The sequence below is a fragment of the Plectropomus leopardus genome, chromosome 15, assembly GCF_008729295.1.
Source record: "Plectropomus leopardus isolate mb chromosome 15, YSFRI_Pleo_2.0, whole genome shotgun sequence".
Classification (NCBI taxonomy): Eukaryota; Metazoa; Chordata; class Actinopteri; order Perciformes; family Serranidae; genus Plectropomus; species Plectropomus leopardus.
The window spans coordinates 4,981,975-4,998,654 of NC_056477.1; the positions used below are offsets into that span (position 1 = coordinate 4,981,975).

The following is a 16,680-nucleotide window of genomic DNA, read 5'->3' on the forward strand; positions in this document are numbered from 1 at the left end:
CGTACTGTTCTGCAAAAATACTTTTCTGGCATTATCCAACGCCATAACTCACTGATGACTCTAATCTTGAAACTGTGCTGACTGTATAGATCTTTTGTGTGTGAAGCGTCCGTCTTTTCACAGATTTGGATGTGAACTGTAACTGACCTGTTTGCAGAGACATCCAACTGTGAGGCAGTATTTCTTGTTAGTTTTTAAATGCACATTTAAAATCAGTTATGTAAATTTTATGTTAGGACCTGTCACTTTTTACATTATTATGACCATTTGTGTTTTTTTTTTAGTCCTTTTTTTAACTTAGTACTATTTTATATTTGAATATGAATAAAACTAAAAACATACAAACTTGGAAAAATGTAACCAAGGAGGAAGAGTTGCCTTTTTTGATTGAGTAAAGGCTCAAATATAACCCTTGTGTTTTCCAGGTGTCCAGGAAAGACTTTGAGGGCTTCAAAAATCTGTTCCACAGATTTCTGCAGGTGAAGGGGCCATCGGTAGAGTGGATCAAGATACAGAGACCTCCAGAGGACTCGGTGAGTCGAGTTTTTCGAGGTTTTTGTGTGTGTTTCTCTGCGTTTGTGCTTCCACCTGAGTGAGCAACAACATGTTTATGGTGAGAGAGAAAACTAATATCAGAGCTCTAGCAGGTTTAAAATATTTGTCAAATGCACATATGCACACTGTCTTTTGTATTGTCTTGTGAGGACAACAGTAATGGTACATGTTCATTTACATGTGTCCTTTCTGTTGTCCGTGTAAGCAGACGTGTAATGCATTCTGCTAGCAACGTTTCAAGAGACTGAGCGTTCGTTGGCCGCTTCTCATTTGAATCAATGCGGGGTCTTAGCTCTGTTATGCAAATCAGGGTGTCTAGTGTGACTTCCTGCCTCTAGAAACTCCTAAAAAACTGTCAATCTAAAATAAAAAAAGATTCAGCAACTGAAATATCTTCAGAAACACATTTCAGCAAACTATTTCTATTTCTATTTAAGAACGTTTCCAAACAAGCTGCCATGTTGGTTCGGTTGAAAATCCAGGAGCAGACAGCCCATGAGGGATCAATACGGCCCGGTACAGTGATGAACGTGGGATATGAAAACTATTTCCCATTTATTTACCACCACTGTCCTTCTAGTGTTCAAAATAAAGCTGTTTAATTTTGTATGAGTTTCCTGTTCTAGGGAGATAGAGCACCTGTCAATCATCTATCATGACACTTGCCCAGAGGGACACCAATCAAGCATCCAGTACTTGAAATCCCCTTGTGTCCAAAAATGCTCCCTTTGACACATACCATAAGCCAGAGGGCAATCATAAATACACCAGGACTTAATTAACATTCAATACGTAACACAAAAAGCCAGTGTAGTGGAGGGTATATGCAGAATTAGGGGATGTGTCCACCTGTTTTTGTGGCCATTTACATTATACTCATCTATTAGCCAAAAAGCCAAATGAAGATATATCTTTTAACCTAACTGCACACCAACCTCATCAACTACCACTACGCCACTAGAAATAACCTCTAACCAATGAGCTGTGTTTAGGGAGGCGTGTTGTGACAGCTACCAATGAGATGATGAAATTTAAAGCAGGAAGTCCAGATAAAGTAACAGATCCAAGAGTTTGAAGTCTTATCAGAGGCCAAACCACAGCACTGAGTCAGATTTTTACAACTCCAGAGAGTCATCAATCATTGATAAAGATAAACAGTACAACAGTGCTGCTCACTTCACAAGCTCGACCTGTAATGTTGATTTGATTTTGTGCTGGTTTGAATGTTTTTGTAGGACGTCAGTATGAACGTGTCTGAACTCTGGTCGTGTTTTTTTACAGAAACTACAGAAAATCACAGTCTACTCCAGTCAGACTGCAACATTGCTCAATAAATGTTACACAACTTCAAACCCAATGTGTCACCAGTCCACACAATCGATGTCGACCTTTGGACACTTCTCCGTTTGAAAATTCTTACTACTCTGACACATCATGTCTTGTCTTTTGGCGGGTAAAAAACCGCAAAATGAAAGCGACCGTTGAAGCTCTTCACCTTGAGGCAGTCGTGTGTTTTTAGTCGCAGCCTCAGATGATCAAACTCTCATCCGAGCACCTGTCACTCATCATGATGAGCTGTCATTAAAGGGCGCCCAGCTTCAAGCTGAAGCAACTGACGCACCAAAGAAGATGACGTCAAACATTTTACTTTAAAAACTGAGATGATGCCCATCCACGCTTTTACTTAATACGTTCAACTCAGCTTACATCTCGCTGCAACCACAGCAATAAGCCTACAGCATTATTAACCCTTTAAAACCAGAACAAACTGATTTCTTTTGAAAACATGGAGAAAAAAAGACAGTGAGAAATTTGGCAAAAAATGTCCCACAAATTAATAATTTTGGTAATTTCCATGATTTCTTTGTTTTTTTTCATTATTTGTGTGTTTATTTTTTTTTTTTTTTGTTTTGTTTTGTTTTGTACTAATTTTCTAAGTATTACTACTACTAGTATTACTAAGTATTTGTTTTGGTGCTTTACTAAATTTCTTGCTAATTTTCGGGTTGTTTCTTCTTAAGTTGCTCACTGCCTTCCTTCCATGGTTTTGAAAGAAATCAAGCCAGGTGCTTGCTCAGGTGTTTAAGGGTTAATATCCTGGACAGCACTGATTAATGGCACACAGGAGATTTGAGCTTGGTCAAGACAAAAATATCCTATTAGTTAAACAACACTTCAATTAAACAACTACAACAACAACTACGATAAATACAGTAAAAAAGTCAAGAGTGTGTGTTGAAAGTGGAAGAGCAGTGCTGTTATGTGCAGCAGTGTGCCAGATACTGACAAATGCAACTTACAACAGGACAAGGAAGTTTCTGCCAATACTGTCGTGAAGGGAAAACTCCCTTTATGACATATTTCAATGAAAGGCGCCTCACTGGTAAGACCATGTGACCTCATAGCACACAGTGTTTAGTGTCCTGAAGGTTAATTAATGCCAGTTGCCACTCAACTATCTCAGTTTTTTATCTCTGTGTGTAATTAGTTTGAATGGTCCAAAAAGCCCTGGCTGAAGTCCATGTGGAGCTTTTAGATGGAGTTAAATTACATTGTAATTGTTTAGTCTGCGTAAGGACTTGGATGTATTGCAAGTCACATTTTTTAATAAATGACTCCGTACTTTACACTTGACAGTCATCTTTTTCTAATTATGTCAAATACTTGAATCGTTTCTGGGTTTTGCTCAACTGAGAAAAACAAAACCGTAAATCACTTGTTTGTTTTGTTGAATAACTGTAGTTCACACATTTGGCTCAAGGAAAATGTATTTTATTATGTGGTTAATTTTCATAATCTTAGAGTTTGCACTGGGGGAGATTGTAAACCAAAATGTCCAATAAAGAGGGCAGAAGAGATTTTATCATCTGGCTCACTGAGGTGTGACAAGTGTAGTTTGAGCGCGCTTAAGTGACAGAAAAGCTGATAAGCAAGTATCAGTGAGTCACTTATGAAACTCCTAACACGGAGGAAGTAAGTGTTGCATTACGTAACAAGGCATGAGTGTAACCAGTTCCAGTTAAATGGCCAGGAAATTAGGGTCATTTGGGACACTGATGTACTTTCCTTAAAACAAAAAAAGTATTTTGTCACATCAAAGCCACAAATGCACAGCCATTTATTTCCACTTAACACTGCTTTAGATGACGTGTGATCGAGGACACCTCGGCTGTTTGAGCACTTTTTTGTCAGGTCAGTTGCATGTTAGATGGAACAATATGTCCATTGTCCCTTGAGTCCGATTTGTTCTAGCCCACTGCCATGTTGAAAACTGCTGGAGCGGACAAAGTATTCGCAAGTCATAAACACGAACTGTTCAGCAGTAACACTGTCGAGAGGTTTGAGTCCCATCGGAGCCACCAGTGATGGAAATACACACTCTGTGCCTTTTGGGAGTAAAGCTGGCGTTAGTGACATAAGTGGTACATTAGATTTAGCTGCAGTTTCATCATAGTCAACATTTCAGCCAATCAGATGAAAGGAGTTCAACATTCAGAGCGACAGAGAGGTTGTTCACAGTAAGTTCAGGTTAATGAGGTTAAAAGTTTCAATTTTTTGTGTCTAAGTGACTAATGGGAACAACATGTTTCAAACCGGTTCAGTATTTTTCTTTATTTTATTCTTTAATTTATTTAATAAAGCAAACTGATTCAGTATTGAGTGAGAAAGCTGCAAACAGGAGCAGCGAAACAGGCTGCAAAGAGATAGACTTTTTATAAAAGAGGAAGATACTTTCTGTTTGCCCAGAAACAGCCTCGTAACTTGTGTCACAAACCCCACCAGACTCCATTTATATATATATTCATTTTAGAGTGTACAGACGCAGCATATTTTCACATGTAACTGGGTGAAAAGACAAACAAAGATGGTTTTTGTGAGTTGTATTTTGTTTCTGTTGACTTTGACTTAAGTGTGTTTTACAAAGATCAAATTGCTGTTTATTTAAATGCAGTCTAGTGGGTTTGGTGATGACAATTTTGGGACTGTCTCTGGTAAAAAAAAAAAAGGTCAATCTCTGTTTGGATGGAATAGACAGAATAACAATCTGACCCTGTCAGTGCAAACCATCAGTTTTAGTGGGCGTGCTTTAAAACTGGACCAATTTAAAAAATTGTTGTCTACATGAGTCACTTTAACACAAAATAGGAAAATAGGGCCCAGGTCGAAAAATGCTGTGGAATAATAATGATGCTGCTGTGAGTTTTAGGCACACAGTCTTATTTCTTGATACTAAGGTGACTGAATTGGATCTGTGGCTGGTCACCTGGGGCTGTTTGTGTTTTCTCTTATAACTTTCTGATGCCGTGGAAGATCGTTTATTGTGAAGACAATATAAAGGATCAAGAAAAACAGCATCTAACAGTAATTTCCACTGCAAACTTTCTGTCCACCATAAGACATCGTGAATAATGTTATTGTTGTTGTTTTAAAATTCAGTTATTATTTAATTGCTTCTTCTTTGATTGTTTGTATCCTCCAGACTCAGAGATTACATTATGTCATGTATGTTTTGTGCACTGTAAAGTAATTTAAACTGACTCCAAAACGCCCCACTTAAATGCGCCAGCCCTCATTACTTGCTTACTTCAGTAGACTGCACATTCACTATTCACTCCTCCTTCGCAGTAAACTAGAAACCACAGGAGTCTAGCTTTCCTTTTAAATGTGCTGCTGGTCGGTCACTTACAAATTCAATGAAAATGCCAACTCATCAGTGTTTCTGAGAGTTGGTTGTGCAGGATTTCCTTGTTCTCTGCCTCTATGAAACGCTTGTTATGTGGGTCTTCCTTAGTTTTCAGTCACAAGGGATGCTTCAGTTTCCTGGACACTGGGTTTTCATGTTACGTCTGAAACTTCAAAGACTTAAAAAAATGCAAACGTATCTGCTTTAGGTTTGATCGCAAGGGAGGATCTTTGAAGTCTGAACGTAGTGTTATGTGTCGGTCAAAATGTGAATAGCCAGTGAGTACAAGGAGCAGCAGAAGAACATGAGTGTTAGTTTGCACGCTGAATTTCAAACCCAGAGAAAGTTCTTGCTTTTTTTTCTCCACTCTGACTTTTTGTTGAACTCACATTATAGCAGTGTATATAATGTGAAGCACTTGAGAACGAGGAAATGGTTATGATGAAATTTCTCGTGTGCCCGGATATGATCATTTATTTTTAATTCGCTGTGAAGCAGATCAGTTCTTCTTCCTTCGTGACTGTCTCACTGCGATGGTCTGGGTTTTTTTGAAGAAGAATGGGTTTATTTATCCTCATGTATTTTTTATTTTGTTGTGATGGTAGAAAGTATGACTCACAGGATAAATGAAAACAGCAGCTGTGGATTGCTAAGGGGTGAAATGAGGTTACGAACATGCTGAGGTCAAACATACTGCAAAAGCGTGTAACATACAAATATGATGCACATTTTTTAAATTTTAACCAGCTTGCATGAATTAGTGTCAGTATCCCGTGACTTAATGCCCTTAGTAAAAGTGGTTTCGTCACGGACATAACATGATTTTCCTGTTTCATACGTGACCATTTGAAACATTATATTCTATCATTAAATGTCTTGTGACAGAAATTAGCATGAAAATTATCATGTGTCTAAAAGAACACGTTTTGAAGTCCTACGCTGATTTTTATGCTAAGATTAAACTTTTGGGAGAATTGGACTGATGTGTTAAAAGTTTCACCAGGCTGCTGTACTGAATGTACTTTTTAGAAAAGTTGTGACTAGACATTGTTTTTATTTTGCTTTCGTCTTGAAAGGACAGTTCATCCTACATCAATTATACAGATTTTTTCTCTTACGTGAGGTGCTGTCTATCAGTCCAGATTGTTTTGTAGTGAGTAGCAGAGTGTTGGAGATATCGTCCATAGAGATGTCTGCCTTTATTACAGTATAATAAAACTAGTTGGCACTCGGGTTGTGGTACCATCTAGTTTATATTGGAGAGAAGACGGACATCTTTATGGCAGATATCTCCAACACTCTGCAACTCACTACAAAACAGTCTAGGCTGATAAAAAGCCATACAGGAAAAATGGGTATTTTTTATTTGGGGGTGAACTGTCCCTTTAATATGGATGTCAGCAATGAACAGTAACTAAACAGTGTTTTTACCTTCTCAGATTGTCTCATTTGAGGCCCAGAGTTGTGAAAGTACTCAGTCTTTGACTAAAACTAGAAAAAAAGTCATAAAATGTTTACCTAATTTTGTGTAATGAAATGTAATTTTGTATTTATTTTTTCTTGAAACACAATGTGACACTGGTGATGCAGCGTAGAACCTCATAGGTGGATCAAAACATCATCTTGAAAGTTAAAAACTCAGACTGAGTGATAAAATTTTACACAAATCAGGATAAAAACATTTTAAGATCCAAAGATCAATCTGGCTGCTACAGCTGTAGTGAGTGAATACTGTGTAATAATTTAAGTGAGTTGGCATTGTTGTTTATTGGCTTATTTAAAGTTCTTGTGGAACTAGTTGACTTGAGTTGAGTTTAATAGTAAGCAAATCATAAACTTGCTCTTTATAAATTAGCTTTTGGGTTGCCAAAAAGTGAAACATTTCTTTATCTAACTGGACCATATGTAGTAGGCTTGCAAAGAATTTATCTGAGAGTTACCAACATTTATAGCAGCATTGTTACCAAACAGAAAGGATAAAACAAGTAACTATTTTCCTAAGATACAAAAACTTCTCTAAAAAACGTACCAAATTCTTGCACGCTGTCATTCTACCTGCTGCACACATTCAAATCTGTCAGCCTCCTGACAAAAGCTGCTGAGCAAGGATTATTTATCATGTTGCATTAAAGCTGTAAAAACAAGTATAAACATGTACATAAGCATTAAAACATAATTACTGTTTTTCAGTACACTGCGGCTCTTCTTCTAAGGTGTGCTTAAGGAAGGAAACTTGTAATTCCAGAAATTCCCAATCATCCGTTCTGCCAGTTCAAACAAAAAAGATTTGCTGCCCAGTAGGATGTTACTACTTCCTGTTGGGAAATACAACCTGTGGGCCAAATATTCTTTCCAAAGAAATGTCACATATTCAGCAGGTTTCACGCCAGAGATGTTTTTGTCTCACATTTGTTGTCCATGTTCGCTTCTGTCTCACTGACCACTGACAAAAACTTTCTCAGTTGCTCGCCTGGCACTCGACTCCAAACACACAAACACAAAGACTGATCTGTGCTTTCCCCCTCAGTCTGAGGCAAGTGAAGAGTAACTGCACCGCGTCCAAAATCTGAGCCGCCTCGTTTATTTTTACAGAAGCTGCAGAGAAAGAGAGAGAGAGGGAGAGATGGAGAAGATTAAAGATGGAGAGGAGCTGGAAAAGCTGAACGAAGTGCGAAAGAAGGAGGCTTTGCAGTGAAATTGAGAGTTACATAAAGACAGTCGGAGGCAGAGAGAAGATTAGAGCTTCGGAGAGGAAAGTGGTGAGACGAGTATTGAAACGGGGAACGTTAAGTGAAATAGAAAATGACAGTGACGTGCCGTAATGAGACGGGGAAACAGGCTGAGAGAGAGAGGGAGGGTAAAGATGCATCGTTTGCCAGCATCCCATCGCAGTGAGAGAGAGCAAAGAACATAGCAGAAAGAAAAGTAAACTAAAACACAAAATTTAACAACCACTGCCAAGAAAGCTGCAGGATTCAAAATCTTCCCCCCAATCAAATTAATAATTCAGCAGCTTCTTAGTCTATAAAGCCAGTTTGGACACAGATTGCCGGCTCACTACTGCGGATAGTGGAGATGACAGGCTGACCTGCCGCAGCAATAATTAACTGGTGTATTTTTGACATTTTTCACGTTGTGCAGATGATTTAATTGAAAGAAGAGTGGTGAGGCAGACACAGGAAGAAGGAGATGGAGCTCTTTTCATGGACAGTGGATGATGTACTCATTAAAATTGCTTGTAAACATATTAATGGTAAGTGCCAAAAAATTGGCCTAATTGTGTCCTTGTGAAATATCCAAACATAGTTAAAATATACTATTTGTTTTAAATTTGAAAACTTTGTGTCCAGGCTGCCTTAAAAATCCAAGATGACTGAATCTGAAAAGACAATTTCAGGTGATTTTGTAATTATTCAACTTGTCTTGTCAAATTCAGTCAACTTAAGCAGCGTAGATACTGGATTTTTTAAGTTAAAACAAATGGTTTATGTTTAAAGTGCAATATTTAGGATTTAGAACATATAAAGGTCAAGGGAAACTTTAGTATCCCATCCATCCATCCATCCATTTTCTTCCGCTTATCCGGGGTCGGGTCGCGGGGGCAGCAGCCTAAGCAGGGAAACCCAGACTTCCCTCTCCCCGGCCACTTCATCCAGCTCTTCCCGGGGGACCCCGAGGCGTTCCCAGGCCAGCTGAGAGACGTAGTATTTAGTATCCCAAATAAGGAAATCCCAAGCCCCCAGGAACAGCGTCGGGCTTTGAGGCCAATTTGACCTACTGGCCGAATTTCACATCCAGGTCGTTCATGTGATGCCATGGAGACCAAAAGATTTTATTCCATTGACCTACATTGTGAAAGAGACATCTGAAAATCAGTCTCATCCCCAAAGTGAGCTGAGCGCTAATCCAGAAGTTAGATGTTTCTCTGGCAGAAGTCTTTAGCTTACTTGCTCAGTGGGCCTCACAATGCGAAAGATCAGGGTCATTTCATGTTGCAGAAAACAAGTTTTGTTTGGCTTCATCAGCTGCTGAGCAACTTTCATGAGCCAAACTCAAAATACACGTAAAATAATTTTTATTTACAAAGATGATTTCTGTCACTTAAGGTAGCCCTTACCACACTAGTGGTTACGTATTTGTTTTTCTGATAATATTGTTTTTAATTAGTTATTTGATGCTATAAAATGGGGTTTTAGGTCATGATTGACAACTGTGTGTGCCAGTCGGTGTGCTCGCGATCAATGCTGCTGCTCATGATTGGTCAGACAAGTGTATCGGCAGGAACTTGATACTATAGAGGTCGGCACTGTGCCGACTATGGCTCCAAGTGATGTCAATAGTGTAGGATGACTGTGTATGTATCCGTATATCCATATTTTTTGTCAACAGGCTATGATGTGGAACAAATAGGTGGCACAGTACAAGGAGAAATAAAATATGGAAACAATAAAGGAATAAGTTTACAGAAACAATGCTAAGAAACTCAATAATGTCTTTTATGGCAAATGTGATAAATAATGAGGTGAAAAGAGTGAGACTACTTTTTGAGATATTTATCAAAAATGAAATAGTGTAGCCCACTTCTTGTTGCTGCTGAGCACTAGCCTACTTTTGCACATAGTGCTCACTGATGAATACAATACTTTTCTCCTGTAATGAGACACAGGGCACTGTGGTAAACTATCAAGTTGTTTTAACGTAACATGAGACGCGTGATAGTGCAGGTATCTCTACAATCAATCACTGTCACGATGGTTGATCTTTTTCCTTTCCTCAAGAGAGAAAAAAAACTTTCTCTGATATAAGAAACCCGTTTTTATTTTCAATATCTGCACCCCTTGTTACTTGAGATTGAAAAGTAAAACTTCTATCTAACCAAATCCCCTCATGTATAACACTGAAATACTTCAATTTTTGTACCATTATGTGTAATGATGGCAGGAAGAGTATTTTGATAGTAAAACACATTTAATCTTATTGATATTCAAGACATGTTTGAGGTTTCGCAGAGACATCTGAAGAACATCAAAGATAAACTGCTTTGGCTTTGGTTGGTGTCACGTCCGGGAAGCAGTGTGGTAATTTTCTAACAGCTGTAGCGAAGTCAACAAAAAAATAAACATGTTACGCAGTTCTCTTAGTTATATCAAGTCTGCGCTTCCTGCACTTAAGTGATAACAGTGTTTGACTCCAGTCGTGCAGAAATATTCCCTCCTCCTGATGCTGATTAATATGTTGTGCAAACCATAATTTAGTCGTAGAACATTTTGTATCTGTGTCAATCCAAAACTTTAATCCACGGCTGTGCTCGTTTGTTGTAGAGAAAATGTCCCATGAGTTTCATCCATTCAATCACAGCTGACAGCGGCTCATCAGTCAAAGTGAGCCATAAAAACAGCACACAGCAGTTTGAACGAGAACTGATTGCTAAATTTTTTTAGTTTGATCCAGCAGTACGGTCAAAATGGTGTACCCTGCAGGCCTCTGGGTGTTGTGATAACTTGGTTGGAGTAGCTCTCACTCACACACACACACACACACACACACACACACACACACACACACACACACACACACACACACACACACACACAGAGAGAGAGGAGGAAAGCAGCCCCCATCTGCATTGCCCAGGAAGGGAAATGAACATCTGGTGTTGGAAGCTGTCTAACTCCGGGGGTACAGGGGTAGGATGGGGATCCCAGCTGAAAAACATTTTGCTCAGTATTACAACACACACGCAAACGCTCTCTTCCTTCCCTTGTATTCTTGCTGACTCATTTTTAAAACCATCAGGAATTTGTATCAGCCAACACTGTATTATAAGTTAACAATGAGTGTTTGTTATTCATATGTACTTTTTCATGCAAGTCAGGTAAAGGTGTACTATACAGGAATTGGAGTTTGAACATCGACAAAGTAAAAGTAAAAGCCGACCTCAGATTCACCCTCATTTTGGAATGACCTTTGTCTGCGTGGAGTTTTGTTATATTTTTTCTCCACTGTGTCTACGGTTTTGATGGCTTCCTCTTGGATGCTTGCTTCTACTACCTGATTGTTATCTTTTCTTTTTTTATAAACTCTTGACCTCACCTGCCAAGTTTTGCATTTTGGTCGTCGCTATCTTGGAATTTTGGAGCCAGAATTGACTTTATCTGGGCAAGAGGAAGAAGCTGGGAAGAGCAAGGGTGCTTAGGGTTGGCTAACCCTCCTCTTCCTCAACCTAACCAATCCAACCAACGAGGACACAAGTACTAACCAATCATAGGAATAGTAGGGCAGGTCATTGCTTTGCTATCCTAGGATTAGCAAATTTGCGCAAGGGTGGTTGAGAGATTTGAATGCGTGGATGTACTAAGAACATCTGGATATAGCATTAGAGGCGAGACCTGTTCATTTCTGTGAGAGCTGCTCAGTAGTGCATGCCCATGAGGCATGCGCACAAGAGACTTGTGGAGGTCGAGTATGGCCGAGTTTGCCCAAACGGGTAACTTAGACCGGCAGAGTGAATGACTTCAGGTTAAGCGCTTCGTTAGCTTGAATGGCGGTCAAAAAGTAAATATTTTTTGGATCTTTTAGACTTCCAAATGTTATTACTCTGGATGGCTTGAATCTAGATCATGAAATTAGTCATTGCAGGGGGTTTTGGTGCTCACAAAAAAGTATCCACTGATTTACAGACGTCTCTTTCCCAATCTAAGGGAAAAAGTCAGTGTGGGCCCCGTGGGCATCATGTGACGGACCTGGATGGAGCTTATTGATGGTAGTGATAATTCTCTATGCTGGCATCAGAGCGACTGTAACGAACGACAGTTTTCCCCCTTGGGATCAATAAAGTATTTCTGATAATGACTAAGAGGGATTATTTTTGAGCATGAGCATTTACATCATTTTTTAGCAAAATCCTGCACAGTATACCTTTACAGTTTATACAGCTTTCACCCATGCAATATCTTTTGTCCTCTGTTCTGATAACTTCCCATCTTTGTAAAGGACAGAGAGTGAACGGCAGCTGTGTGAAGGTTGTCTGTTGTGTTTGTAGCCCCGGCCCCATGCGGTGTGAGGTGGTGGGGGGTGAGGAGTCAGTAGAGAGGGGCGGGGTGAACACCACAGGAGAGAGCGTCTGTTTCCATCAGCTCTATCTGCTGTGTGTCCGCTGTCACTGATTGGTGACTCCGTGCTTTATCGCAGAAAAGAGACACAGGATGACCTTTTGTCCTTTTTCATTTCCTAACACACACTCTCTTGCACATCCACTCTATCTGAGAAGCACATTTATTGTTTTTTCAAGTGTCACACAGATCTGGAATTAAACCCCGACAGGCTCACTCACTGCCTAACAACAAAAAGCTGTTGTAACATCTGGTTACAATTTGCAGTCCCTGGATGTTTCTGCATTTTCTTGCAGTTTTTATTTGTTGTTTTTTTTAACTTGATTTAAAAAAAAAAAACCAAAATAATGAAATTCAATCAAAATGAATGAAACCTGAGGAGATGCACAACAACTGTGGTTAATAAGTGATTTTCTGTTGAGCCTGCTTCTGTTTCACTTTTAGTTTTAAGATGACATTCCTGTAAATTTACACAAACCAAGTTCAGTGATGTCAGTTTTATTTATATAGTGCCAAATCATAACAATAGGAAAATTTCCTTATTTTTTAATTTACAGAGACCCAACTGTTTCCACCATTAGCTCCAATGCTGGAAATTCCCACCAAGAGCGAGAACATTCGCAACAGTGGCAACGAGAAACGTCCTTTTAAGCGGCAGTAACTCTGAGCTGAACTGGAGAGAGACAGACAGAGGGAGGGAGTGAGATAAAAAGAGAGGGAGAGAGACCATGAGAGGGGGAGAGAAAGAGAAAAAGAGAGGCAAAGAGAGAGAGGGAGATCCAGAGCGATAGAGAGAGAGGGGGAGAGGGAGGGAAAGAAAGAGAAGGAGAGAGAGATAGAGGGAGACAGATTGAAAGAGAGAGAGAAAGACATGTACAGCAGCAAAAATAATAACATCAAGAACTGTAGTGATATTAGAGATATGACTAATGATAATAACGGTCGCAGTGGGCATCAAGCAGGACCAGAGCAGCAGGAGTGACCACGATCCAGGTGCCACAACCATCCACGGAGTCCATGGCTCACAAAATGTAGATAGTTTTGTGTCAGACGGTTACATCCACTTTCACATCCTACAGTCACTCCTTCCTGCCCTGTGGGCGAGCATTAAAGAAGTCAATATATGATGTGTGAATATGCTGATATGACAACTGAAGTATTGACCCAGTAACGTGGCCACACACACACACACACACACACACACACACACACACACACACACACAAACCAGGCTCTTATGTTTTTGCTGAAGTGCTGACGAATACATTTGAAATTGGCTGTGTTGTGCATTAAGCGATCATAATTAATGCTTTTCTCTGCATCATTCACACAAAAGCATGCTACAAAATGTGTGAATGTGGGACACATGCCCCACCGTTAAACGGCTGTGCCCACCAAATTTTCTTTATTCTCTGCAATGGGAGCGCAGTATATTTATGCTACGCCACAAAGGAAAGTGATGATTTTTCTGAGCACTGAGAATTTTTTGGGGGTAAAAATGTTGCAATTGTCACAGTCACTTTTCACCCAACCATCCAATCACAACGGAGGAGGGACCAGCTGTCACATCTGACATGTTTAATTGCTGAACGGCAACAAAAATGGAGCTGAAATATGTTAATAAATATTCGCACGCTCGTGGAAAACCTAGAAAAGGTGTTAGTTGTTAAAGTTCATAATCTCCTTTTCCAGACCTGGGAAAGTCATGGAATTAGTAAAATTACTGAATGTATGGGAAAAGTCATGAATTTTTGTTGTGTGAATTCTATTTCCCTGAATTCTGAATTCAGAGCAACATAAACAAATGTGCAAAATCTTAACATTGCCAGTTTGTTAACACAAAGCAATAAATTCAGTAAATGTTTAAGATCAAATTATCACAAACGATGTTGATTCACAGGTTCAAAGTGCCAAAGCGCCAAAGTCGCTTTGCACCAAAAGACAAATGAGAGTAGAAACAATAAGAACAGTGAAGTTGTTGGTTTTGAAAACACACTATAGATACACCTGCTAACCGTCTTTCCTTTTTCTGCAGATTCAGCCCTACGATAAGATTGCTGGCAAAGGTCTGCCGAACAACGTGGCTGACTGCCTGAACAAGCTGGTGGTGGTGAAGCTGAACGGAGGCCTGGGCACCAGCATGGGATGTAAGGGCCCCAAGAGCCTGATCAGCGTCCGCAACGAGAACACCTTCCTGGACCTCACCGTGCAGCAGATAGAGGTATAGAAACCTTTCAATACCTGACCAGTTAATGCTATGACAGAACTGAATTGCCAAAGACTACAGTGGCCTGCCGCTGTTTAGAAAGAACGGAAACTTTGTGCCATCACTCATTCTGTGAGACGTCTTCACTGGTGAGCTTTTCATTGTGGAAGAGGTTCTTCATCTGCTTGATATCTGACTGAACTGTTAACTCGTTTCACTCCTGTTCCATCTTCAGTCTGACATTTCTTCACTTTAACTGATTTTGCCAAACAAACTGCCATGTATAATGATATTGAGAAAACATGTCAATTTAGAAAAGCCCCAATTACTGCATCTATCTTGTCTACAGCACTCTCCATTGTTGTTATTACTCCTCATTGGCATAAAAGACAAACTTTTTATGGATCTTTACTGTAGAATTGATAAATATGTTCGGGCAGGCATGATACTTAAACTGTAACTCACAGTTTCTGTTGGGAGTTGTTCTTATCTCACGTCTTTAGTTGGTTGTTTTCTCTTTTGTCATCATGAAACATGCCTTCTCAGCCCGTTAATAAATAGATACTTTATTAATCCTTCGCAGGAAATTACATTTGTTACGGCAGTTCATTCACCGCTAACCACACATAACATCTGTAATTATCCACAGGAGAAAAAACAAACTTAAAAATAGATAATAAAAATACTCAATACTAAAAGTATACAATAATAATAATAAATACTATGTAGTGTATAAAATTTCAGTGTGCAATAGTGCAGTTGTTTAAAAACAATGGTTATATAAGAGTATTAAAAAGTCTAATGGCAGCATGCAGCAAAGTCTTTCTGCAGCGTTCAGTCCTGCATCTCGGTGGAATCAACCTGTGGCTTAAGTGCTCTGCCGAAACACCCTCAGGTAGAATCCGTTGGTAAAAGCTTTTTAACTCCTCACAGTTTGTAAGTTTATCTTTTCTCTCAAAAGCACAGCTGACAGACTTCCTTTAACAAGTCATAGTCTTACTATAGCACACGTGCTAGCAGGATCGACCATTAGTTGTTGCCTAAGGCTCTCCCACACCCAGACGTTCTGGCTAAGAAGGCACTCCTCCCATTCATTTGAATGTGGGTTGTGCCTTTAATGCTGCATTCATATGCCCCTTTTGTTGTGTTAAGTTTTTATGTGGAATCAACATCGAGCTTACAAAGAAGACGCGTTGTATTTTGTTGCTCAGGGCGTTTAAACAACATGTTGGTAACAGTTTGAGGCTTTATATTACAAAGTCATTTCGTCTCAGACTTATTGCTGGACCAATACATTCCCAGAAACCATGAAAATATTGCATTACATGACTTGTCATCAGGGTTAATGCTAATAACTATCTACGACTACTATAACTACTGCTGTAACTTTTCTATCTAGTCAAGGTCACTCTATGTGGAAAGCTAATGGTACAACCTAATACCATACTGTATGAGCAAAAACTGACATGCAATAAGTCTAGCCCACCTGAGTGTGCACCCCATATAGGCTGAGGCCTCCACAGTGGCGGGGGTTCGATTCCAACCTGCTGCCTTTGCTGCATGTCATCCCCCTCACACTCCCACCTCTCCTGCCTGTCGAAGTTCTTCTGTCATTAAAAAGGCAAAAATACACATAAAAAATAATCTTTTTAAAAATTACCATCAACCGAACATTTTCTTTCATCTGCCTTGTTTCTCCATATATGGCAACATGGCAACTCGTGTACCAACATTTCAGCACATTATTCAAATTATTGTTCTGACTTAAGGAAGTGTTCACTTGAACTTTCCTGGTTGGGAAGTCATTTTTTGCAGTTATGCCACCACCACACAAATGCAGGGTCGAACAAGCTGCAGCAGTGGGGCTGCAGGGGGTGCCGAAAAAAGAAGAAAAAAACGCAGCAGCCTGAAGCAAAAAGTTGAAACTGAATCAGTTTAAGGTTAAATATAAACCTGCACTGCGGTGGCCAGTTACGTAACAGGCTATCAGACCATAAGACTCCCGCAGTCCATGTTAGCACGTAATATCTACATTGGTATCCTACAAAGGAGAGCCCTTGCTTTGTGTTGGTGTTTGTGTGTGTGTGTTTGTGAGTGAGTGAGTGAGTGAGTGAGTGAGTGAG

General features: G+C 39.6%; 1 protein-coding gene across 2 annotated transcripts in view; it reads left to right on the forward strand.

Moving 5' to 3' along the window:
* Window positions 1-16,680, forward strand: part of ugp2b (UDP-glucose pyrophosphorylase 2b) — a 37,528-nt gene that overhangs the window by 7,595 nt on the left and 13,253 nt on the right. For both annotated transcript variants that reach the window (XM_042501966.1, XM_042501964.1), the window contains exons 3-4: window positions 426-533; window positions 14,387-14,572. In XM_042501966.1, coding sequence (XP_042357900.1) covers window positions 426-533; window positions 14,387-14,572 — 294 coding nt within the window. The remainder of the gene's footprint in view (window positions 1-425; window positions 534-14,386; window positions 14,573-16,680) is intronic.